Here is a 27,887-nt window from a genome sequence, read left to right on the forward strand (position 1 = left end):
GTCTCTCTCTTGCTCTTTCTCTGTTTGACTGGACGGTTTGACTACAGTGTGTCATGCTCACAGTGGACAGTGGATTGAGTTGAACTGGTTCATCTTCAGTAAAACACACACACCTCGTTTGTATGTGAGTGTGATTAACCTTCTCCACAGCTCCCTTAGAAGACGCCCAGCATTACGTGTGACATCCGGCACCTTTAGTTAATCAATACATCATTAAAGGATGATTATCAATAGCCAAAAAACTTTGTTGTTCTTAATGTTGTTTGTTTTGCCCCCTGTTAGACACAGACTTCAGAATTTGTATTCGTCATGTAGATTTCATAGATGGTAGACTTGAGAAGTCAGAGTTCAGCATCTTCATCTCAACACGATGAAAATAATTATAGATCATCTTAATCAGACTCAGAATTGACTTGAGAATCTGAAGAGCTGGCAGAGTCCGTCATAGTGGTCTGCTTTCACAACAATCAACACTGTCCAGCAGGGACTTCACACGGCCTGTCCAGGGTGAGTCCTGCCTTCTGCCCAGTGACCGCTAGGATAGGCTCCAGCTCCCCCTGAGAGCCAGAAGGATAAGCAGTTTAGAAAATGCGATAGTGTGTGTGTGTGTGTGTGTGTGTGTGTGTGTGTGTGTGTGTGTGTGGGTCCATGCCCCCATGAGCAAGCCGCGGCGACGGTGGCAAGCAAAAACTCCCTAAAGACACCCTGAGAGGAACCAAGACTCAGAAGGGGAACCCGTCCTCCTACGGTCTAGATGTGTCACACATCCCTCCAGATCTGACCAGCTTGTGAACTCCAACTCCCAGAACTCCCTTGGACATCATGTGACTGACCACTCACTATCTACAACCAATCATTTGGATAACGCCTTAACCAGTAAAGCCTAGTTTTCCAAATAAATGGTACATTTTCCTGCAATGCTATTCCTGATAGCCTGAGGCCTTAATTAGTCATATTTAAAAAAAAATAGGCTAAACATAAACATAATTTATTTTTTTTCATTCTGCATAAGCTACAGCTTCAGTTTAGCCCCACCCACTCACGCTGAAGTTAAAAGGAGTGTTTCAGACTGGGTTGTTTTTTTGAGTCAAGCACAATACAGGGCAGCCAATCAGATGAGACGTCATTTACATATACAGTCTTAAAGACCCTTCTGTGCATTTTAAAACACAATCTGAATTGAATGCATTGAGAAAAGATGTAAAAGCTACAACACATTCTCTAAATTCTTAAAAGAGATGGGTTCTTTAGTAAAGAAAATGGTTCTGGCTAGAACCATGAACACTCAAAGAACACTTTGCATGATTAAAGGGTTCTCTGCATCATGAACGGGTTCTGATGGAGAATGTGTTGTAGATGGTTCTGTACAGAGCTCGTTTTGAAAAGGGTTCTATAAGGCAGCAAAAAGGGTTGCACTATTGTTACGAGCCTTTTTTAGTACCCTTTTTGGTACTATATAGAACCCGTTTTTGCTAAGAGTGTGTTTTATGTTTTGTTTTTCATGTCAAACTCAAATAAATAGGAATTGTGCCCTAAAATGTGCGTGTTCTCTGTAGAGGATGTGGAAACTTATTTGTTTACTTCGAAAAGCAACAAAACGTGCAAAACGAAGAAATTCTGATACTCACACTTCCCATGTCAGTGCATTCCTAGTTTGTTTGCGTGTTATTCTAATGCCATTTGGTGCTTTCACAAGCAAATGCACTGTTATAGTCCAAGTAAATGGTTGTGAACAGTTTGCTTTGCGCAGTATTCATTCCTCACCCGCCTCTCTGAGACTAATGCAGTTCGCTGCTGTGATGCTCTATTAATCAATTAACCATCAGACTGTGTTCAGCCTTCCAAACAGGACGACTCGGCCGTTAATGATGAAGACGCGGTTCATCTGCTGAAGTTACAGCACGAGCGCTTTCGACCGAATTTGAGCAGTAATTGTTGCTCCATTTGTAATCAGTCGGCTGCAGCTGCCGACAAGTGTTCATCACGTCGCGCTGAGCGCTTGCTAACTGAAGTGTTGTGAATAATTCACGGCAGCGCCGGGCGCTTCTCCAGCCACTTTGCTCTGTCAATATTAATTGTGCTTTTTCCGCCAGCCAGTTCTCTGCCAGGCCACCGAGACGCAGGCCAAGATAGAGACAGTGAGTTATGAAGACGGAAGCGCGATTATTATCATTGTCAGAGTCCCGGCAGCATCTCTATCCCCTCGCAGCCTGGAGGAGCAGGGAGGTGCTGCACTGAGGCCTGTGAGGGCGGGAGAGGTTTCTCCTGCTCAGACACATACAGTCTGTGCAAAAGTTTGGGCACTCCGGGTCATGTGACCTGCATCGTTGAGTGAAAATAAGTGAACACTTAATCTACTGATACACATGTCTGCACATGTTAATGCACAGTTATTGTTTATTTGACGGATTTAACATATTTGGGAAGAAATGAAGCAAAAGTTCCAATTCATTATTTGAATTATGACCCTTATTAGTCCCGTAATGGTGAAATTTCACCTCCGCGTTTAACCCGTCCGTGCAGTGAAACACCACATACACACTAGTGAAACTAGTGAGTGAGCACACACACACACACACACACACACTAGGGGGCAGTGAGCACACTTGTCCGGAGCGGTGGGCAGCCCTATCTATAGCGCCCGGGGAGCAGTTGCTGGTTAGGTGTCTTGCTCAAGGGCACTTCAGTCACAGACTGTAAGCTCAGGAGATCTAGGTGGGAGCTAAGCCAGGCTAGCATGGTGGTCTGCAGTCGTTTTTTTTTTTTTTTAATCTCCACAATCGTTCTAAGTGTGGCTGGTTGTTGTGGTGACCACATATACCCTGCTGTGTCCTGATGCAGGGTCACAGTGAGGCTGCAGGCTGCTAACATCAGATCATCCCTCTCTCACCCCACGGTAATGAAATAAGAGTCTGGAGAAGGAGTGAATTAGCTGCTCCTGAGCCCCTCCTCATTAACCTGCACCTTGTAATGGGATCTAATGAACGAAAGGACTGTCAGAATGCGTTAAGTGAAAGTGAGGAGTTTGTCCTAGCGGTAGACTCCTGCTGGGCAGAGATTACAGTGATAATCTGACCTAACGTGTTCCTTTGCTTTAGGTCAGGTTTGGCACGTCAGCCGTTTCGTGGAAAGTTGTGGTTGGTCATTAACGTCAGCAAAATGTGGAGGCGTAAGATAAGAGCTGAAATCAGAGTGACTTTATTAGCCTTGGATGAAGCCAGAATGGGGGGAGGGGGCGAATTGGTGCCTACATAAAAGAACAATACATACAAACAGTACAAACAAATAATACAAGTAAATAAAGAAGGGTATCACAGAACATATGTATCCACATTATGTAAAATAAATGCCCAGTTATATAGCTAGAGTTTGAAATAGAGTTTACTGCTGCTTGTTTTGTATGTAATTCTGTGGTGCGCTACTGTGTCCTTCAGCCTCATTGATTTGGCAGAATTTTCATGTAGTCAGTGCAATATCCATTATTATTATAATAAGACAAATACATCACAAAACCATTGGTATCAACCAGGCTGGACGTCTTCCTAGCAGTAGTAACAGGCCTGTCTTTGCCAAACAGCCATAAAAATCCACCTGAAGCAGTTAAAGTTTTTCGAAAAAAAAATGTTTACAACAGATGTAGCCATGGTTACATTTTTGGTGTTGCTATAGTACATCATTAATAATGTTTTTATCTTATCATCACTTTCAGAAAAGTGGAAAATAAATCTTTAATTCAATTCCATTCAAAATGTTTTTGTCCTTCTTGTATAGAAAAATATATTGATGGGGAACCCTATTGGCTTTTGTAGGCCTAATGATTTCTGGTTGAAAACAAAAGGTTCAATTCTTAAAAAAAAACAGCCGAAACTTGGCTGGTCAGGAATAGCTCTGCTATTGGTTAGGACTTCAGGAGCTGAAGAGAAGGCCAAACACATTAGATTAACTTTCAGCATAATTACAAAGTGAAGGAGGAATCAACCAATAGCAAGCAAAGCAAGCAAATTTTATTTATATAGCGCTTTTTACACCAGATGTTGTCACAAAGCAGCTTTGCAGAACAATCAGTATTACAGAAAGAAAAGAAAAGATAATCCGGGTCCGAGCCCCCATGAGTGTCACCAGTGGCGACAGTGGCAAGGAAAAATGTCCTAAAGAGGAAGAAACCTTGAGAGGAACCAAGACTCAGAAGGGGAACCCATTTTCTTAAGGTCGACACTGGATAGCAAATACCATTTTTGGGACCAGTTCATGGACTGGTTAGAAAAAAACTGTCACACTAAGCCTTCTGGAAGTTCTAGATATGTCACTCACTGACTGTAAATACAAGCGGCAGTCCAAACAGTGGACTGTTAGAAATTGAACAGCTGTGGCTCTGTATTGATCAAGTCACTGTGAAACATGTCCGCCACAAGCTTTAAGCTTATAGTTACTGCTACGCTGTGTCCCAATTCTGCACTTAATACTTATATATATATATATATATATATATATATATATATATATACTGTATAAATGGCCTATAAATGGTGTACAAAATGACTTCATCCCAAATATGTAAAATATTCTGTAAAAAACAAATGTGCTGTACTTAATGTTCTCATTTGTTAGCGTTTCTGTAAGAAAGTCGTTTGTGAACGCACATTAATTTGTTCGCTAGCCTTTAGAGTCCAGCTTGCTTTGATGTGCGTTGTCATGGCAACGGTTCATCACTCCCTGTTAGTGAGAATGGTGTAGTATGTTAATATTTTGTGTACTGACCTGTCGGGCTTCATACTGCATTAGTGTGTTGTACACAATTGGGACGCAGCCTACTAGAATCCCATAGGGATGCCAGCAAATGTTAGCCTCACTGTAGAGGTGATTTGACTGAGTTTGTAGCCTCTGGGATTGGGTAAGACAGGCTAGCTCAAGATAAGCATGGAAGTACAGCTACTGCTGCCCTTTAGTGTAGCTAACAGTATTGCCATACTGTAGTTTGTTCCACTCAAAAACCAGTTCATTTTTTATTACAAGATTAGTTTGACAAGAAAAATGGAATTTTTAAGTCATCTTTGTCTTAAGTTTGCTCCTTTAGTCTGGCACCGGAGCTACGAAGCTAATGTCGCTAACAAGTAATGAACCTTATGTTCACCCGTTAGCATTTTGCAAACTGTGTGTCTACAATTTTCAGACACTTGCCTCAAACCACTGGGAGTTGATTAGTAATCTCAAATAGACTTGCTTGTATGGTTTCAGGCCCTGTATGTCATGCTGTGATCTATAAAAAGAGTAGTTGAAAATAATGGGTGATATCAACTTATCTGTCTTTATCTGACTCTGCGGTCCAATACGGGAAGAATGAGGTCAAATAAGGTCACTGACCGCTGTTGGCTTGAGTCACAGGCTGTGTTTACATGCAAAGACTTTTGCCAATCCGATTGAATACAGTCGGATTACAGGTTCAGACTGAGGTGTTTAGGCTCACTATACTCAACAATTTGATGAAAATCTTCGTTTACATGCCGACTACAAGTAATCCGACGCAGAATGACGCGCATGCGTGGAGCAGCGCTCAGAGTAGACGTTACCATGACAGCAAACATCACGTGATGTCCAGTTGGCGTGAGATGAGTTTCCTGTTGGTGTGCTTGTGTTTTTAATGCCTTTAAACTGACGTCAGACTCAGGAAAACGTCCTTCACATGCACTTATAAAGGAAGACGTCGTGCTTTGAGACACATAAGCTGGCCGTCTGTCCCTCCGCCGTCTTTTAAAGCTCAGAGTATGAACCTCGTCTCCTCTGCAGGCCAGTTTCTGCTCCGCCATGTTGACCGGTATAAACCTTTCGCTGTGACGTGCCGCGCATGCGCAGGACGTTCTTCCACCTTCCGATAGGGAATGTAATCGGATTCAGGCGTTCACACGGCTATTATTCTTCTGTTTAATGGATTACTTAGAGGTTTACCCAATTCGTTCGGATAGAAATTGTATTCCGATTGGCCTCAATCGGATTAATCTGTTCCGATTGAGGTGTTTACATGGACGTATTCTATTCCGATTGAGCTATTAGTCTGATTATTAACGGATTATCAGGCTGCATGTAAACGTGGCTACAGTCTCCTTCTTGGTGATCTGAACCGAGCTTAACCCTTAGAGTTGTGCTGTGTTGTGCTGATACTACCACTTAAATAGTTTTGGCAATGGCAATAGAGAATACCAGTGTGTACAAATGGTGCCAAGCATGCTTAAGTTAGCCATTAAGCTGCCTGGCTGAGTCCAGGATCTTTCAGTAATCCATCATCTCTCAGTGTAGTCAGTTACAGTTAACATTAGTCCAGAGACGAATGGAAGGAACAGCTAGTCTCTTAGAGTGTTGATAGCCTTTAGCACTGCAGCCTGCCGTTCATTCAAGCTTAGTTTTATTTCAAGCTTAGTTCACTGAAAATTGCTTTTACTAAAGTAAGTGTTTATTGGAGTTTATTGGAATTTATAGGCACTTATTGAGTAGATATACAGAGTATCAGTACATGCTTGAGGATCAGGTATCATGATGGAATGTAAAAAGTGGTATGAGTGCATCCCTACATAGAGTTCTAGGATATTAGTGTCATTTTGCTTTACCATTTAGATGTAATTATATAATTACATAACTAATTGCACAGTATTGGATTACATTTGCATCTGATTTAATTTCTGTATTAACAGGTTTGGTTCTGCACACTGTACACACAACAACAACTTATAATCAATAGTAAATTCTCTTCTACACAAATGTGGTATGCATTGAAAGTTTAGAGTATTCATCTTCAGCAGAATTTCTGGACTCACTGGGCTACAGAGTGATAAATCAAATTCAAACAACATGTAAGAAAAGACATTTCAAGGTGTTTAGACCACAAAGAGCTTAGGAGAGCTTAAGGCCCTGCAGGCCAGAGGATTTGATTCCCCCTACTGAGGCTCGTGGAACACTGGCATGAGCTGTCAGATACAGTAAGGTGGTCAAATTTTGTCTTGAGCTAGTCAGGTTTGGGCAGTGCTGGTCTGAATCGGTCTGTTGAGATATTAGTGATGGTGTGGCTGAAAGAAATAGGAACATTTTTATTTTAACGGCTGCACAATCAGATATTTACTGTAACTCAGAATATGCGCTTGTCAATAGTTTGGGGATCTTTTTTTTGACACTAGTCAGTTTTTCTTTTTTTCACTTTTAAACTGAGTGAACTTCATACTTGAATTTGCGATTTGTAATTCTAATGTCAGTGTTTCTTGAACATATAAACACCAGCTGTCTTTTACATCAATTGAACATTTCATGATAAATGGAGCTATAGAAATGAGCTAAAATTCTATGGACTGAAAGCTCATTGCATTGACTTTCATGAAGGAGTGTTGGAGATACGAGGTTTTGTTCCAACAGCGACGAAAGGGTTACTGCTAAGACTTTTGCACAGCAGGCCTACTGTATGTCTGGTTTCTTCTTTCCCTCAAAGTGCGACCGAGCACACAGTTAATTCTTGCGTTCTGGCTTTATATCTTCATTTTTTGCATGCGTCTTCCTCCAGTGTTCATCACTGCCATGGATTGTCAGCTCATTAGCAGTATTTCTCTACAGTAGCCTGATTTGCTTGGTAATGAGTAAGTGAGACAAAACAAATTGGTGTTTTAGTGCAATTAGAACAGTTACAGTGCTGGGTTTTGTGTATATATATATATATATATATATATATAGCTGACCTACCATGCAAGCCCATGCTAGTTAGTGCTGTGTAAGCGACGTTGAGAGGGCTGTCAATCATGAGTGCTCAATGAATATTAGGCCATGCCCACATAGTTCTCAGGTAGGTCTGATTACTGTTTTTAATTTATGTTTTACTACATTTTTTGTTTTTCATATTACTGTATTTTTCGTATTTCTTTTTGTGATTTTTTTTTCAAACTTCACTGGATGTTCAATAAAAGTATCATAAAAACTAGAGATACATCGATACCACTTTTTCCCTTCCAATACTTATACCGATACCTGACCTTTTAGTATTGGCCACAACCAGTACCAGTACCAATACTGATACTAACCAATCTAACTCACATTATAATTCTTAATATTTCTACACTTACATTTAAAAAATATTTTATGTTGGTAAAATGTATGTTCTACATCACTGCTGAGTGATACAGCCGAACGATGGAGGCGCACTGACAATGCGAGTGGGTTGTTATACTAAAGGCTAAATTGAGGCTAAATGCTATAATTGTGGTGAGAGGCCAGCCGTTCCTTCTGCTCCCTCAGTAACATTAACTCAGACTGTAAGTGACCACGCAGAGGCATAGAAGTTATTCCTAAAAGAAGCAGCTCAGCCGTTCAGGTAAGTAGTTCCATCAGTGTGTTTTTCTCACCAAATGCTTCTGTTACAGATTCTGCCATGAGCATTTTTACTGCTGCTTGTTGTCCCCCACCGTCGACATGTTGTTGTTGGTTATATACAGTATATCGTATCCCATCACCAAGTGCCGTATCTGTGCAACACTAATGAAGACACTTTTTATATTTTACAGTTTATTTTAACTCACTCTGTGATGAAACATTTAATTATGTGGTTAGATTTGATTAGTTTAGCAAAAAACTTTAAACTGTTAAGCCTTTCATTAAGCATGAATGGATGGGGACATAACCCACTTTAAACTGATGAATAGGCAGATATATGTAACTGAATTGGCTAATGTGATATCACAAAAGTAATAAAGATTATGGAGCTTATTTCTATCTATCTATCTCTATGAGCAGCAGTTTACTGCTCACAGCACCTTTCTCATTGCAGCTGTGTACTAAAGTCTCATTCAGTGCTGTGATTTTTTTATTGGAGTTTTGTCGGTTAAGTTGTTCCTTCGGGAGTGCAGTGCTGTGCTCCCAGAGAGGAGCCACTGTTTCTCTCAAGTACACACCCACACACACACAGGTCCACCTGCAGGGCCTGTGGGAGTCAGGCTAAGACGCTGCATGACTGCAGAGGGATTAGCAAGTCTTACAGGCGCAAATGCGCTGAGAGTAATCCAGGGAGTCCTAATCCAGATTTTAGGAGCAGCGAGCATGGCACTTTAAACTGAGCCCGGTAAGTGTGTGTGTGTGTGCGTGTATGTGTGTGTGTGTCTGCATGTGGGAGGTGTGTGTCTGCGTGTGTGTGTGTGTGTGTGTGTGTGTGTGTGTGTGTGTGTGTGCGCGCTAGGGATGGGCGTTGGGACTGAAATTTTAAAGAAGAATAACTTTACAGGAGAAGGAAAATAAGCATTTATTAACTGCACACACTAATGTGATTAATCACAATGAATTATTTTAAGTGGTAATAAATAGAATTTATTTATAGTAATAAATACATTCTGATGAAAGCTAGTTTGTGAATTGTGCTATATAGATGTAATAATAAACTCACTCAAAGGGTCAAATTCAAGCAAAAAATAAAAACACAAATGCTATTATTCATGACTAACTACAAAATGCGCACATTTTTCTCAGTCTAATGTAAATCCATGTACATTTTTAGGTTTTGAGGATTTTCAAGGTGAAAATAAGTTGATGAGCCAAATTCTGCATTTTTCTTGACTTTTATTTATTCCCTTACAAAATTTGTGGCATTTTATGTGCCAAAAACAGTCCTAACTCATTTTTACGTGACAATTTTCCAATCTCTCTTTACCTCTTAGATTTAAACAGGCTGTCTTTGTTACTGCGCCTTCAAGACTGTATATGTAAATGTCATCTGATCTGACTGGCTGCTCTGTATTGTGCTTGATTCAAAAAGCAATCCCAGTTTATGAGGATTCTGGCCACTTCTTATTTCCCCTGTTATATCAAAAACAGGACTGCAAAAAAAAAAACCAGAGGGCACCCGCGAGTGAGTCCTCATTGAATGGGGTGAATGGAGCTAAACGGCTAAAAGCGAAACGTTTAAATAGTTTCTAGTGACTCGCCCAGAACTTTCTTTTAATTTTAGAAAGTATAAGAATGTATTTCACTTAAAAAAGCAAAGAAAACTCACCTGTATGTTTCCTTTTTTCTGTAGCTACTGAGTGCTGATTGGTTGACGAGCAGAGCAGCTCATTGGATGTTTGCGCTCACTGACGTCATGAATGTCGTACAAATCAAGTTTATAACAAAAAGCTCTTAGAAATATAACAGTATTCGCAAAGTGTTTTATACTGTTCTGTGTTCAGGAAATTAATGTATTCTTTTATAATGTTTTAGCATTTATAAACTATATTTTGGCCATGTGTTGCAGAGGCTAGCAGTCCTTGTGCTGCTCTTGTAAGCAAAGAATTGCCCCCAGTAGAGAAAAATTCTCTCACATGGCAGGATTGGATAAAAGTTTGTGTGACTTTATGAAAGTGCCTTCATGATTGCAAAACACTTATTATTGGATATTTTTCCTTATGTATGGACTCAAATAAGCACTCTTTTCATGGAATGACTTCATGGAATGACCTACTGACCCTAGCATCTATCAAAAGGAGAGTGCATAGTTCTATTTTTCTGACCAGCAGACTTTTTTAAAGCTTTACTTTTGGCAGTAAAACTCATGTAAGACATAAGCAGAGCTTAAAAGGTTGCTGTATTTCAGCTGCTCTTTATTTTGGCTGAAGGGTCTCAGTATTTTACTACAGGATTACTGTACTTTCCATGATTAATAACTTGCCGTTCATATAAAGGGTGTTCATTGTCAAGTTATTTTGCAAGTTCATTCAAAAAATTCCGGTTTTCTAGCACAAACGTGAGCAGAAAATGACAGTTGTTCACCCGACTATTAACATCCCGCAATTTGATTGATGAAACAGTCGGTGCATCAGTGAGTCAGAGACAAGTAATCATCACTGTGTGCTTTTCTAAAAGCCTGAGTAAGCAAATCCAGCATTTCTGTGCCTCTCTCTGTCTCACTAGTAGCTGTGAACTCAAAGCCTGGGGATTTACCTCACAGCTGCCAAGATCCTGCTCTCTCTCTCTTATTATCTGCGGCTCTCGCCAGTCCCCACCCCCTCCCCCGCATAGCAACATCTGTATGTACCGCTAGGGCTGAATATTTAAAAGCCAACAAACTAAAAATACTATGTTGGATCTCAAAGAGGCATTGAAGTAAGTAGACAGGAGCCCTCGTGGCCCACTCCTGTTCTCCTGCACTCAAACCCACACACACACACACACACACTCTCTTAAAAACACACATGCCCACACCCAGGCAGACGGGGTTGAGCCTGAGTTGCGGTATATTTTTAGCTTTGTGGAAACCTAGAAATGTCCAAATCAAAGTCCTGCTTTGCGTTGCTGGGCATCATCTGCCATTAGCAGAGCAAGACATTCACTTTAGAGCCCATTCATTTTACTGTTTGTAAGTCTGATTAGATCTGTAAGTAAACAGAGCAATGAGTGGCAACTGCAGGGGTCCAAGCAACCTTTCAGCGTGAGGTGATAACTAGAGACAGTTCAGGAATTTGGATGAATTCTGACAGAAGATGGCAGCGACACTTTACATCAGTTCTCGGCTACAGGGTTTAAGAATATGAAAGAGTGCTCTTGTTTTTAAGGCACTTCTTATAAACTACGGTTCAAAAGTTTGGGTTCACTCTTATCAGTGATGCACAAAATTGGCAACTAATATAGATTGTTTACCAAACGCAGTTTTCTTTTTCTTTTTTCTTTTGCATTCATGCAACTTAAAATGCACTCCTCCAACTTAAACTGTGTTTCAAAAACATGGAAAATAAATTCCAGAAATATTCCTGTTCCGAGAACATATGTAAATTAAAACTAAATTGAGGATTACAGATAAAACATACAACATTCAAACAAAAATGGACATTATTTTCACCCTAAATCTAAAATGTTTTAAGTTTTTAAGTATAAAACATAAAATCCCCATACTTTATGAGCTGTATGTTAAATGTTAAAAATTAGCATTTTTTTAACATGTGCATGTTAAAAATGGTAAGGTCAACAAATTTGTGAAGAGTAATCAAAAAAATTACTAGAAATAGATCATTACAGGTATGTTTCTTTATTTCTATTTACTTGAATATTTCTATTTACTTATGAATGTTCCCAATAAAACACCTTAAAATGCCAAACTGTGATCAAAGTTCACTAAACTGTGCTCAAGTTCACCAAACCCACTGCAGTGAATCTGTACACAGTTTGGTTGGGATCACAAAACCACTGCGGTGTTTTCGTCACAAACCTTTTCTGATAATTATGCAGATTCTTTGGATCTTTTTTTGTCTTTTTTTGGATAAGTGCAAGTAATAATGTTAAATCAACACTCCATAAGAGAATGCAATTAATAAAATTCAGTCAATAGGAAAGTACTTTGGATAAATAATGAAATAGTATACAATATCTACCTAAATTTGCATGCAGCCATACAGGGAACTAATCATGTGTACGTGACACAGAGAACAAAATGATCAAGTTACACCAACTGCTGCATTTTTTGTCATATTGTTTACAGATTTCAACAAGATTGTCTGGCACATTTTATGTGATAAAATGCCAAAACAGCGGCTGTCAGCAAGACTGAACCAGTGCTATAAAAACAAAGCCTTTTTGTGTTCGTGTTCATTCACTTGCTTTGCATTCTTTCCGTTGTTCAGGATTGGTGGTGTTGTCTGAGCAGCGATGTTAAGAAGTTTCTAGATGTGAGAAAGAGATGCTGCTGAAAGATGCTGCTTGTCCTATTTGCTGTGGAATTTGCTTTCTGATGTACCATGGTTTCTGTGTCTGTCAGACATGTTGACATCCAAGTCAGCCTAATTGTCAGCTGGAAGAGAAGTGCATAGCTTTCTCTCCAGTCTGTAATGCTTAAACACACATCGAAGGGCAGCTAGTGAAGCACTGAGGTCACCCTATTTGCAAGTTGAACCCTCTCATGCGCAGAGCCAGCGTTACTGCCTTCATTACTGGATCAGAGTAGCTCATTAGATATCCCTGTTAGAGCCTTTATACTTCCCATTTCCTTGCTTTCTCTCTGCTCCCGCAGGCTGTAAACTGAATATATACATATGGTAGCAGGCCATGTGCATACTAAATCACCCACAGACGCAGGCTATTTTAACTGAAGACTTATCACCAAACCTCAGACACACACACAGACAGTAAAACTCAAGCACACACAGTCTCATTTGCGAGTCAGTGGGAGTCGGCATGACTGAAAGCGCTTAGGCCGACTTGTTAATTTCCCGATGAAGGGGTCGGCTTCAGAATAAAGCCCCGAAATTCAATTAGGAAGTGCTTTTGCGACATTTTACGGGGCGTGCCGGTTCACTCTGATGCTATTTCTATTAGCACATAAAGTGACTGGCCATCAGTCGCCTTTAGGGAGACTTCAGAGGAAGCCCTGGTTCAGGGGTCAAGGGACCAGGGGCCTGAGACAGCAGGACTCCTGAGATGGGCCGGGGGCAGAAGGAGAGAGAGACAGTCGCAGGGGGTGACTAATGGGCAGAGAAGGGAGTTGCTGGAAAGGTCACTATGAAAATGAGTTAAGGGGAGCTGGGAGATTAAAGGAAACTAGGACTGGACTGATACATTGGTTGGTTGATATTTTGAAGTCCTGCAGATTTAGAAGTACCGGCTATATAAGAAGACAAATTTTGTCCTTTCAATAAAAATCAAACCACCTTGGGAGCCACAACATTTATGTCCATTTAACCATCTTGGCTGTACTTGTCTCTGTGTGTGCTAATGTCCTAGTATAGGCTAAAAAACGCAGGTTTTTAGCTCAGCTATAGCCGCATTTCTCGCATCTCCAGCAGGAAACTTTTCCATTAAAGTAGAATAGTTTCTTGTAAAATGGCTCTCAAATTTTAACTTTTTATGAGGTTGAAGTCAGTGTTTCAATCGGCAGCTTCTTGTTCAGATGTTCCCATTCCACCTTAAATGGTGCCTCATGCTTCAATGTAACTGCTGCACCATAAAGGTGGAACAAGAGAATTCGAACAAGAAGCTGGGGAACAAGAAGCTGGGGAACAAGAAGCTGGGGAAAAAGAAGCCATGCAAATGTTGGATGTTTGACAGTTTCTTGTTACAGATTAGACATATCCATGTTCGTCTTAAATCTCTCTCTTTGCCATTTTGTTAGCTACTAGCTAGGTGAGATTGCTGCCTGTGCTGCTATGGTGACCAGCAGTCTGCGTGCCAGCCATCAGGGTTAAAGGCTGGGTACACAGATATACATTATGAAACATCTTGGTTTAAGACCATTCATTGCTAAAATTGTTAGAATGATCAGCAGAGCTTTATTTTACTGTAAAGAAGGATTATTTTGTTTTTACCTAAAAATCTAATTCTCCTGTGGAGCCGTAACAGGGCAGTAAAAGAGCATGTTGCCGACCCCTGTTCTAGTCTCTAATGTGAAGCTCATATTGTCGCTGTCGGAACAATATTTTGTATCGCTTTATCATTTTTGTCTTCTTAAAATTACTTTTATGTTTTGAAGATACAAGCTGCCATTTATACTGTGTTAAAGTTTTATGGCAAACGGACCAATAGAAATTGTCCAAAATGGCTTAAAATAATATCTTGGTACATTATTTTACACTGAAAGTTAGAACTGTTTTCCCTTTCTCTTTTAAATTTAAAAATCTTTTGGGAGATATGAGGTGTTGTTTCGACAACGAGAGTGTACTGTACTCTTTGTAGACAATGTTAATGTTAGATAATGTTAAGCTGATTCTCTGGTGCTCATGTCTATTACATCATTATAGTTTTTACAAAGTTTTAGTTCATAAGTGGCTTCATGTGAGTTTGAGTCGAGTCTCGAGTCTCTAGGGTGCGACTGTGAGCTGAGTGTGAATTCTTTAGTGGAGAACTTTTGTTTAGTCTCATTATCACCTGCAGACATTACAAAGTACAATGTCAAGCTTGTCACAAAGGGAGAACCGTTTTTGATGGTATGTAGAACCGTTTTCAAAAATGTCTTTTTAGAACTATATACAACACATTCTGCATTAGTCTGAAGAACCATTTAAACATTGAATGGCCCTGTGTAGAACTCATGTCACAAGTCTTTACTAAAGAACCCTTAAAGAACCATCTTTTTCAAGAGATTGCATCTGTTTGTCAGTCAGACTGACTGTTTTCTGTGTAGTCATCATCGGTTTTCAGGTCTAATCAGGTTTAATTGATGAAAAATAAGAAAAATAAGAGCTGATTTACCAAAGCCAATAAACTCACTAAGAATCCTAGGAAGCTCAGCTTCATGCATTACGATATTCATGTTAGTTTCTGCTCATTTACTTACTCATTACTGAAAATTAAGTCATATTTGGCTATTTAAAGTATTTAAAGTGACATTTGACAATTATTTCAGGCAGTAAAATTACGTAGAACTGTTGGAGTGAATTTATTGTTCTGTTATTATTCTTAAGACGTGTTATTCAGTAACTGCTATCAAATATTCATTACCTGCTATCAAACAAATATGTATGTTATCTATGTTTATTGGGGCAGTCGTGGGCTGGCTAGGGATCTGGCTCTGTGACCGGAAGGTTGCCGGTTCGATCCCCAGGGCCGACAGTCCATGACTGAGGTGTCCTTGAGCAAGACACCTAACCCCCAACTGCTCCCCGGGCGCCGTGGATAGGGCAATTGTGTGCTCACTGCCCCCTAGTGTATGTGTTCACTAGTGTGTATGTGGTGTTTCACTTCACGGATGGGTTAAATGCGGAGGTGGAATTTCCCCAGTTGTGGGATCAAAAAAGTATCACTTAATGTAATTAAGAGGCTGAGGAGCTGAAGTGTGGGTGACATACGAACCCTTTGAGTTAAAGTATGCCAGTTGAAATGTTACCTCCTTAAAATTGTTTTTGGCATTCATCACAAAATTCGTATATATGTTGGACTCTAAATGACAGCAGAGTCTTTTGTGAAAAAACAAACCATTTTTGTTGCATGTGGCAGACACATTGGTTTTCTTGCTGTCCCTTTCTTTCTCTCTAATTCCGTCATTCCATCTCTCCCTCCCTTCCTCTCTCTGCCGTTCCCGTCATAACCTCATTTCCCATGTTAGTCTGGCTGAGTGGTTCCCACATGCTGAGGGCTGATGGTAGTCAGATGGGGATTATGGCGATATTGTATTGTGTTCATTAATGACACTTTATCCTCTTAATTGAGACCAGAGTTTTGGTAAAACGGTGCAGCACCCGTGACCCCTTATTTGAAAAACATGGTCTGATTTAGGGATTAGTTTTGGACGTGGCCAGACAGCAGACATTGAGGACAGTGCTTGAGTTTGAGCAAACAATAATAACAGATGTGAAAAGGCAGGACAAGTGAAACTTCCATTTCTTGAGAAAATGTTTGTCCTCATGCAGTTCTTCATTCCTGAATTGGGTTTGGGAGGGAATAAATGATAAAGATTGAACGTGTAACCCTTTAAACATCTAGAGCTGTTGCTTTGCTTTGCTATTTAAATTTGATCTCATATTTATACAATAAATTTTACTGTGAGTTACAGTACTGTGAAAAAGTCAGAGACCACCCTTCGTTTATTTAATTTTCAGCAAGTGCTATTTCTGATATTTCTGAGGGTAGTAGACATAAGATAATTCACTTGGAAAAAGACTGAGTTTCCAAACTAGAGTTCAAAACATGATTAAAGGATACAAAAAAACAGGCCTCCTAACAACCACCCGCATAACCTGGTAGACACCAAAACTGCCCCCATGAGATAAACAACACTTAAAGCTTTCATCTCTGAGAGAGAGGAGAAAATCAAGCTGCTTCAGATCTGAAAACATCCACAGGTGTTTCTGTCCATCTTTCCACTGTGAGGAGACCACTCAGCGCTGTGGGTCTGAAAGGATGTGTAGCTTTTCAAGAAGAACCTCACTGAGAAAAGGAGACGGACACATCAAACAAAGAAGCTGGACAATGACCGACTGACCACCCCAGAGTCCAGGCCTCAACACCACTGAATGGGTTTGACTCCTTCAGAAAATCATCAACTAACGTCTAAGACTGAACTTTGGTTGAAATACTGAATATCCCTGCGTATTTCTTTAAAAACTTGACAGCGAGTCTCCTGAAAAGAATGGAAGCTGTAATAAAGGCAAAGAGTGGACACACTCAATTCTGAAAAGAAAAATCTAATATTTAGTTTTTGGGGCCTTTTTCCATTTAATTTGATGTCAGAATTGATTGAAGAATGTAAAGGATTTTGCTATTAAAGAAATAAGTGGAGAAGTTCTGTTAAAAGTACAGATGTAAGACATTACTGTATATGTTTAGGACAGTGTATTCAGTATTCATGCATCACAACTTTTTCAAAGTATTTTGCCCAACCCTGCATATTGATGGATTGGAGGGAACAAATACTTAAATTAAACGAAGTAATTTACAACCTATGTAAGCTGAAAGGTATTCCAGCCCTAAAACTCCCACAATCTGCCCAAACATTCCTGACCAGGCCTACAATTTGGCAGCCTTTCGGAACAATATCCTGAGCTAAAAGTGAGCTTACTGTACCAAATAAATTCCCTTCCTCAGAGGAACGTTGGCACCGAGGCTGAGAGGATATGAGCATCTCTGGCGGTTAGCTGTGGGATTTATGGCTCTGGCGGGCTCACCTTCAGAGCCTCACACACCTGCTCACCCGCACAGTGAGAAAAGCATCGCCCGAGGCGCCTGCCGCACCTATGTCCCGCCGGAACCCGCTCAGATCCGCTCCCGGGACGAGAGGGAAAGTTGTAGGAGAGGCAAATGAAAGAGGATTGGCGGTGGAATGCAGGAAAGGCTTTGAAGGAGAACTTCGGAGAGCATCCCTCACAAGCACTTCCTGTCGCTGGTTGCTTGTTTTCGTTTGAAATCGCTCTTGACTGAAGCACGTCCAGATACGTCGTCAGAAGTCAGTCCAGATGATGCGAAGGTGGCGTGGTTTAATCCGTCTTGTCAACACTGCGGAGGAATGTATTTATCCACTCTCTGAGCCAGCTCTTCTTCTTCTCCACTTAGTGTAACAGTATTTGGCTCGGCTTAAAGGAGAATTCCACCCAAACAGGCAGAACAGTACGCAATATGAGAAAAGCCTGCAGAGAACACAGGCCTCTATTTATCGTCAAATGAAGTATTAAAAACCCACCACGCCCTCAGTCGCTCTCCATAGATCACCAGATTCACAGTATCGTTCAGTCTGTGTATAGAGAAACGGCAACTGTAATGAAAAAATGAATAAAAACTTCCATTTCTGATCTTCTGCTTGTGTTTTCTCAGTTTTGCTACTGTCATGCACAGTCATTACTGCAGTGCTGTTGTCCTGCAGTGTTTAGTGGCATTGGGTTCCACAGGTAGCCAGTACAGGTACTTTGTTACTGTATTTAAGTCATTTTTTAGAAACGAGAACTTGAGTATTTCTGATACTTAATACTTTTTATTTTTACTCACTAATTTTCAACAGAACAAGCTGTACTTTTTACTCACTACATTTTAAAAACAGGCTTATTACTGTAGTTTTATCAGCCTGTTTATTTATGTATTTCTAATGTAATACATTTTTAATCTGGCAATTGTATAAAAAGTGTAGTCAAAAAAAGAAACAAGCCACCATGTTGAGCTAGCGCACTTACGAATGATGTGTCTGAAAAAATCTCTGCATCCATGGCCTTAATCAGTGCCGAAATGTGTGATCTAAAGAGTCGGGAGAATTAATGGTGGGCCGCTTACTTTAAGCAAATGTATCAATTCTCTCATATAAGCACAAGAATGCTTAAACTACATTACATTTAAGTGTATATCTAGTAATTTAGGGGTCAAACCAGCCCCACCTCAAGTGATACAGCTCTGATTTGCTCGTACAGAAGTTAGAGCATAGATGAAGCTCTTGTTCCTCCTTAAATGGTGTAGCAGTTATGTACAGCTTCTGGGATCAACGAGGCAACTGCAGGATTTTTTAAGGTGGAACAGAAATTTGAATAAGCTAACTTGCCAAAGCCTTGAGAGATTAGCATGACTGTGTGAATCTGGCCACAATATTGTCCAATCTAGAGCTACATTTTGAGCTTTACAGCAAGGAGCACTATAGTGACAGCTAAGCCTGACCAAACTGTCTCTGACAGCATGCCAGCATGCCATCTCCCAGGTCAAGTGTCAGAGCAGACAAGCAGTTGGATGAGTCTGTGGCAAAAATTGATTGCTCACGTAAACACATCTAGATTCCATCATCGCTTCTTCATTCCAAATTCAACAGGTGAAGCACCTAACACTCTTCTACCATTCAGCTGTTCAGTAGTTATGGAAGTTGGAACAACAGTAGCGCTCATTCTGATTTGTCCTCTAGCGCCCCCCCTGAGTACTGAGTGTTTTGACTGGTAGAATGCATGATAAAGTTGTATAGAAGGGCCGTGCATTTGCAATGCATTGGCTGAGCATTGTCATCTGTGTTGCATTGAGTGTTTTTCTGGCCTAAATCAAAATACTCAACAAAGCGCTGTGTTCAGTAAATGCTGTGTTTGAATGAAAGAGGCAAAACAACTGGAAATGGTTGGCTAGCATCTAGTATGCTAGCTGGTGCAATTTAAGAAGAAATTAACAAGCCAATGCATCTTTTCAAAATGCTGCAACATCATTAGACAGCTGAACATGCTTGGAGGAGAACACTAGCCACCAGTTTTGTTATGTCAAAGATGCCTGTTCTGGATAGTGTTGTGTTGAGTGGGGGGGCCATCCTGCCCATCCTAATGGTAGTGCCAACGCTTCACAACGGTTGTGCTACTCGGGAGCCTCGTAGCACTTCAATTCTGTCACACTGAAATTTCTTCTGTAATGAAAGGCTTGTTTTTTGAAGCCGTGTCGAACCTGCCATGTTTTGTACAATGCGTAAGTTATTTTGTAGGGGCGTTTGTGGAACTCAATACTAAGACTTGTGGCTTGACTCTCACTCATATCCCATAGAACCGAGACATAACTTGGACCCTAGAGGTTTAAGACTCGACTCAGGGAGCTTTCACACCTACAAGTCTGAACCAATTTTTGTTACATTGTATACATTTGATCCTGTTAGTTTTGATACTTGGCACACAAAAGAGCTGTGCATGATGTACCTACGTCCTGGCACCATCACCTACGTAGGCTGTATCTCCCAATACTTGACACTGATTGGTTTGTAGAGGGGCATCTGACATTGGCATGTCAGATTTGGTGGGTAGCCAAAATGAATATGCATTCTTTGAAGTTTCCTTCATTGTTTACTTGTTGGCTCATTGTTTACTTCTTTACTGATCATTTTTCTTCTACTGGTGTTTAATCGGTGATGATAGCCTCCCTCAACGTCCCCTCAGACTCACACTAAGCAATTTGTGAGCATTTCTGGTATATTTACATTTATATTGTTGTCTTTTTGGCAGACACTCTTATTCAGAAAGGTAGATGAAGGTAGTGTTAGGAGTCTTGCCCAAGGACTCTTATTGTTAGTGGAGAGTGCTTGCTCAGTTTATTAAACTCCCCACTACAGCGTATATACTGTTCTTTATTTTTTACATACAGCTGAATTAATTAGACACTGTAAATGTTTGATTTTGTTTCTTTTTCCAATTCCTTCTGTTTTTGTTTGTCATTGTATTACTCCCAGTGTGACCTACAGCCCTGAAAAGAGCCTTTGTAAGGGATATTGTTCTGGGGCAATAAAATTAAGATAAGATAGGGCTTTATTGTCATTCACATCACATGTGGTACATGAGGTGGAACAAAACATTGTACTCACGGTCCAGTTAAATTATACAGGGAGATTCACTCGAAAGAGACCCCGAATATTCTTTAGTAACTCTCGCTAGCACGAAACATCGTGCAATGAGCTCCACAGTATATGGAGCTTTGAACAAGCCGGGATGCCCCTGTGTCGGAGTGAATGGGTTGATGCCGGACAGCTGTCGCAACGTTTAACCTCCGTTTGCAACTTCTGGGTGCATACTCCTGTACCCCTTCAATATTATTTTGCTATCCAGGGAGAACAAAGTATGTCAGATTTGGAACATTTTTGTTTACCACAGATGCTAAAGCTATAACACCATTCATTTTCTCTATAGAGAAAAGTGGCTCAGAGCTGGAGTTCCTTATATGGGCATGACATTGACTACAGAACGATGACACAACTTCTGATTTTGAACAGGCTTTTCCTTCAGTCCTTTGCTTCTGTATTTGTTTCTGGGGTTCTGATTTCTGTCCATGCTGTAGAGAGTGGTAAAGCTGTAGTCCTCACGTCTTCATCTGATTGAAATAGCCAGTAGCTCTGCTGAGAGGTGACCTGGTGGCTAACTGCCACCACCAGCTCAACCCAAAAAACTTTGCCAGTTAATTAGACACGTAGAGCAGAGCAAGTGAGTGAGGAGCTCCGCCATTTGGTCTGGATGTTTGTGTGTTTCGGTGATGAATCCTGTCTTGAAGGATTTTTCCTTGCGGCAGACAGGTAATTTTTCCTTATTAATCAGGGTGTGATCCACTGTATCCACGGCTACCTGACAGTGACATCAGTCACACGCACATGCAACGAATGGGCTGAGAGTGACATCATGACACAAGAAGAGACACTTCATCTTCATTTATTCTCTCCGTCTCTTCTCGCTCAGAACGTTGCAGCCACACCTCATATGCTTCAGACAGAAATGAGGTGATTTGGTTGGCAGATGTGTTCTCTCTCTCTCTCTCTCTCTCTCTCTCTCTCTCTCTCTCTCTCTCACTTTCTCTCACTTTCAGTCATTTTCTCTGTCCCCCTTTTGTCTTTCTCTGTATTTCTCTTGCTGTATGTCTCTCTCTCTCTCTCTCTCTCTCTCTCTCTCTCTCTCTCTCTCTGTCTGTCTCTCATTATTTTTTAATGGTTTTTTATATCTTGTACTCTGTATTTGTCTCTTTCTGCCTCTGTTTCTATCTCACTGTCTCTACTTCTGTCTTGCTCTCTCTTTCTCTCCCTCTCTTTGTCACATTCCATCTTTCTTTCTTTATCTCTCCCTGTGTTACGTGCGTGCCATCTCTCTTTCTCTCATGCTACAGCTGATGTAATGCAAAGGTCAAATTCATGTCACAATCCCAGTGGCCTGTGAACAGTACGTCTGAGAGACAGGGAGGGAGGATATAGAAAGAGAGACTAAAGGAGAGAAAGAAAGAAGGAACAAGAGACAATGAGGAAGAAATAGAGAAGGAGAAAGAGACAAGGAGAACAAGACAGAAAGAGCAAAGTGTGTTAGAGAGTGAGAGAGAGAGACAGACCGAGAGAGACTGAGAGAGAGACAGACTGAGAGAGAGAGAGACAGACTGAGAGAGACTGAGAGAGAGACAGACAGACTGAGAGAGAGAGACAGACCGAGAGAGACTGAGAGAGAGACAGACCGAGAGAGACTGAGAGAGAGACAGACTGAGAGAGAGAGAGACAGACCGAGAGAGACTGAGAGAGAGACAGACTGAGAGAGAGACAGACAGACTGAGAGAGAGAGACAGACCGAGAGACAGACTGAGAGAGACAGACTGAGAGAGACAGACCGAGAGAGACTGAGAGAGAGAGACAGACTGAGAGAGAGAGACAGACCGAGACAGACTGAGAGAGAGAGAGACAGACTGAGAGAGAGAGACAGACCGAGAGAGACTGAGAGAGAGACAGACTGAGAGAGAGAGAGACAGACAGAGAGAGAGAGAGACTGAAAGAGAGAGAAAACGGGGAAGAGACAGTGAGAGAAAGGATGAAAGAAAAGGAGAGAGATAACAAGACTGTGAAGAGAAGCAATGAGGGAACGAGAGAGAGAGAGAGACAGAAGGAACAAAAACAAGAGAAACCTAATGGGAAACTTGTGAGAGTGAGAATGAGAGAGAAAAGAGAGAGAATAGAAGAATGAAAAAGAGAAGAAAAGAAGAGACTGAATGAGAGAGAGTCGGGGGGGGGGCAATGTGTGTGTGTGAGAGAGAGAGAGAGAGAGAGAGAGAGAGGCCTCTGTCAGCCGTATTGATATGCAGGCCACACCGCTGCGGCACTGCCAGGCTGAGATGAGGAAGCCGCGGCGTGCTGGTCTAGGATGAGATGTTTTAATGAGATTGTAGTGTGTTTAGTGGCAGCGGACAGCAGGCGTGCGGCGCTGCGCTGACTGTCATCTCACCCTCGGCTTATTGCTTTATATGGTTTTATATTAGTTTATAGTGGTTTATATTGGTTTACATGCACCTGGCAGCTCGCTAATGTCTTCACTGCTCACATGCAGTGCACCAGCACAGCAGGGCTGCTCTGAGGGCTGGAGACAAATCACCCTCATGATCGACAGAGACAAAACCCCCTCGTGGTAACAGAGACAAAAGACAAAAGGAAAGGAAGGCGGCATAAGTGGAACAGCCTTGTGAATATCTGACCCAACATGGATGCATCGTGAATTTGACCGTGTTTCGAAATTGTTCTGATTAATTACTTTTGTATGATTCTGCATTGTTTTTAAAAATGCAGTGTGAATTTATTTTGGCGAGTGCATTATGTATTAATTGTGATGGTAATATGCCAGAATCAAGTTGAATCATCACTTCAAATCAGTTCATCCATGTAGTTTTACACCTTTAAAGATGAATCTCACTGGTTTTCCATGTATGATTGCTGCATAGTTGGATCACTGAGATGGAAACAAAGTGATAGGGACCAGGTGTCACAATGTCTACAACACAAATATAGCCACTTAATTTACTATCCAACCTACATGTAAAGTCGGTACTGATAAAATAGTGGTAAATCTGACTGAATACATTTCAAAATGTTTGGAGTATTTTGCCTTATAGTGCTGTATTTTATGTAATATCTTTCAATGAGCGAGCCTTTAGAGCAGGGTTGTCAAACTCAACCAGTAAAAGGGCCATATTAAAAAATCTCAAGGTACTTTGCAGGTGCATTCGACTTGGATGGTTTCATTTGAGTCTGCGTGGTCTGCTATAGCATGCTGTGTGTAACGTCCATAGTAAGATTTACATCCAACTCTGATTCCTCACAATAAAAAGGATGCAAAAAAGCACTTTGAGTGAAAAAGGTTCAGCAGGATTCCTCTCTAAATGCATCTGTGGGCACTTACCCAGAGATGAATGGAGGCCGCTTGGACAGCCCAGGGCTTGGTCATAAAGCGATGAGCATCAGAGAATAAATAAAACAGCGTCTCTGCACACTTTCTCCTCTTGCTCTGCAGTCAGGAGCTATGAAAAATGCATGGGAGCCGCCGTGTTTTTACCCGCCCCACCACCATGCCCTGCTCTGGGTCAGGCTTAGGCACAAAACCTGCATGCTACATGGCTGGCAGGTTCAGAGAGGTTCTTGCCACCAGGAGGACCTCGCTGACCTGCTACGGAAAGCATGTGCGTCTGTGAGGAGTGCAGCATGACAGATAACCACATGTGCTAGCTGCTGTGCTGAGATTTAATGTGCTCAGCCCAGGGCATCAGTATGTAAATTAGACTTGATGCATATGCATATGCTTGTGTGCATACATTTGTTATTAGCTTGAGTGCTGAGATTCCCCTGCTGGGTAAACAACATGGAATCAGGTTGTCTTTAGAGGTCATAAGAGTTGGCCTGGACTAGTGCAAAGGAAAACCACCAGTTTATAGACCCACAAATCTGTAAGACTGTCAAGTAGAACATCATACAGTCCTCAACCAGAAGGCAGGCAGTGAAATTAAACAGGGAAAACCAGCCAAACATGAATGTGTGTTTCGAAACAGTTACTTATTTTATGGAAATTCTGACCTATTTTGCCTTATTTTCTCAAAATAAGTCCTGAGTAACTAATTTTGTGAGTCACTGTTTTAAAGAATAAAACGGTAATAACTCATTACTAAGTCACATTTCAAGAAAATGAGGCATTATTTTGAACTAAGGAGTCACAATTGGAACCAGGGGCCAAATTACAGAAACTTCTTAAGTGTGAAATCTTATCTGCTTAGTCGCAATTTCAGCTTTAGTTAGGACTGAATTTAGGGCAGATGCTATTACAGAGCAACAGTTCTTTAGTTCATAATCTTATCCATTAATTCCACATAAGAAAACTAGCTAACTAGACAACACTTACTCAATTCTGCCCTAACTTTAACAAAAAACCCAGCTCTGTCTTAACTTCAGTTTTAACTGACTGTTTCTATTGTTTTATGCAGCGACAGGCAGCACAGTTTACTGTAACTAGCATAATGACGCTACATTTATCTACATTGAGAGAAATGCTTTGACTTCTGAGGGTTTTAAAAACCAACAGAATCTCCACCACCCCCTCTTATTACCTTTGCTCGTTAAAGTTGATGAAAACTCATCAGGTAAACTATTGCAGTGATGGTGGTGAATAATGAGGAGACAGAGCTGAACGTGTGTCTGTTTATTAGGAGGCTATATGTTAGCACACTCGGCTAATGTTTGGGAAGTGAAACTGAGACTGGAGACTGCGACGCCCTGATGAACAGCACGAAGCACTGAAACAATATTCTTAACTTTCAGTTTATGGCATTTAGTTTTGTTTGACCTTTTTTCCCTCAGTAACGGTAGCTAATGTTAGCTGTCTAGCTAACTAGCTTGATTATTTTGATTGTGTTTATGTTTCAGCTGTACTGATACTGGTTGCTAGGTAACATGACAGTCCATTGACGACTTTGATCGAGGAGGTTAAGATTTCCTGACTTGAGATAAGATGCTGTAAGATAAGATTTCTTTCTGTAATACAAATTTGATCTTTTATTAATCTGTCCCTAGATCTGCTTGAAGATTGCTATAGGAAGTTGAGCTCTCTAGCTGGTTATTTCATAGAGGATAAAATGACAGAGAGGAAACACTGCACATGAGGTTCGTCTCTGGTGTTGTCCCCCTTTTAGAGATATGACCGTGTTTTAATTAAATATACACTGTATATAGTACTGTGCGAAAGTCTTAGGCACCCAAGAGACATTTTCAAAATCTATTTATTTGTGTAGTTTGTGTTTATTTGCCGAGAAAATAATTAATATTTGAATAAACAAAATGTATAGAATATTAATTAATAATGATTTTATATATATATATATATATATTGTTTAACCATTTCCAAGCCTCTCCTCGAGGAACCCAGTATTATATATAGTTAAAAAGCAGCTCCTGGTTCGACCAATCAGTGCTCAGTAAATTGAGCTCATGATGTAATTGATGATATTAACGAGTCTCTGTGGCGGCTGTGAAGGAGTCAAGGAAAATATGGACCCAAGAAATTCTTGTTACTTTTGATTGTTTTTCTGTTTATTTGAACTATGAATACGACTTTATTCTAATGTATACTGTGATAAACTCACTGCTGAGGTACATTGTTTAAAAATTTGCTTAGATGCCTAAAACTTTCACACAGTACTATAGATACAGTATAAGGCCCACTGTGCCTAGACAATAGATCACTAACATTGGAGCTATACAGTGAGGAGCCAACATTAGCCTAGCACAATGCTTACCTCTGCCATACACTGCTCTGTTCAGGTAAAAAAATAACAACATGCAAATACAATGCATTATTATTTCTCTTTAAATTGTGTTACAGTCACTTTTAGACAAACTTTCTGAGTGAAAAAGAAGGAAAAATCCAAAAACTTGAATGAAAAAAATCTGAAAAAAAGGAAGAAAGAACAGGATTGTATGAAAAGTAAAGCAGAAATAGTTATTTTAGGTCTTTTCTATTGGTTCATTAAGTGTTCACAAAATGCAATGGGTGGTTGGCATTTTCAAATGGTGTAAATAAGAAATGTTTATATATTTGGTGCAAAGTTTTGATACAACAGTGACAATATGCAACAGTGACAACAGGCAACCATGAATGGCCAGCACTGCACTGGACAGACAGATAAGGACTACACGGTCTTTCCCACCTTTCTCAATGGGTGGACTCTCAGTCATGCGTGACTGTGAACCTGGGCACTAAAAAAATGCAGCAGTTGTAATATTTAGTGGCCAACTGTGCCATTGGAGATCTTTTTTAATTCAAATCATTACCATAACTGTCATTATTGTGACTCAAAGTAAACATAATATCAGAATTACATAATGCCAAGGATAAACTGTCCTAAGCTTTTTGTACATCCACTGTAATTAATTGTAACAAAGTGTATCCGGTTGCTCTCTCGGCAGGTGAGCATCTGCGAGTGTGTCCGCAGGGATACACCTGCTGCACAAGTGCCATGGAGGAGACCCTGTCCAACCTGAGCCGCAGGGAGTTTGAGGGGCTGGTCAGAGAGGCCGGACGCTCCATCCAAGCTTCACTCAATGCCCAGTACAGGAGCTTCGACAGTGAGTAGAGAAGCACTCAACCACAACACAAACACACAATCATACTGGTAGTGAATCACACGTCACTTTGATTTGGAATTGATGAGTATTGTATTGTAAACTAGGCAACACAGTAAGGAGGGCCTGCTTTCAGTTCCCCAGCCAGGCGACCAGGGTCCATTCTGTGTGGGAGTTTGCATGTTCTCCCCATGTCTGTATGGGGTTCCTCCAGGTTTTGTCAGTTTCCTCCCACACTCCAAAGACATGCAGTCAGGCCAATTGGACATGCTAAATTGCCAGTAAACTGTATATGTCTGTGTGTCTGGCCTGGGATGGACTGGCAACCTGTCCATGGTGTTTCCTACCTAGTGCGCAGTAACCGCTGGGATATGACCCAGAAGGATAAGAGGTTTAGAAAATGTGTGTGTCTGTATTGTAAACCCACTTTAAAGTATCCATTCTTTGCCTTAGTATCTTGGAGTTGGAAGTAAATTATTCCCTTAGCAAAGAACAACATTTGATGTATTAATGCCCATCTAGATCAGTGGCTAGCAGTCATGATTTACTATGCTTAAGGATTCCTAGTGGTTGTGTGATTGCATGCTGGGCGTTGTAGTGAGCGAGCACTGATTGACGAACACACTAAAAAAATATTTTATGGCAGGCT

The 27,887-nt window shown here is 40.8% G+C and overlaps 1 protein-coding gene across 1 annotated transcript in view; it reads left to right on the forward strand.

The window, feature by feature from the left end:
- gpc1a (glypican 1a) overlaps positions 1-27,887 on the forward strand; it is a 58,134-nt gene that overhangs the window by 9,753 nt on the left and 20,494 nt on the right. The window contains exon 2 of the mRNA XM_017693330.2: positions 27,083-27,241. Coding sequence (XP_017548819.1) covers positions 27,083-27,241 — 159 coding nt within the window. The remainder of the gene's footprint in view (positions 1-27,082; positions 27,242-27,887) is intronic.

Source organism: Pygocentrus nattereri, chromosome 15, assembly GCF_015220715.1.
Source record: "Pygocentrus nattereri isolate fPygNat1 chromosome 15, fPygNat1.pri, whole genome shotgun sequence".
In the NCBI taxonomy this organism is placed as follows: domain Eukaryota; kingdom Metazoa; phylum Chordata; class Actinopteri; order Characiformes; family Serrasalmidae; genus Pygocentrus; species Pygocentrus nattereri.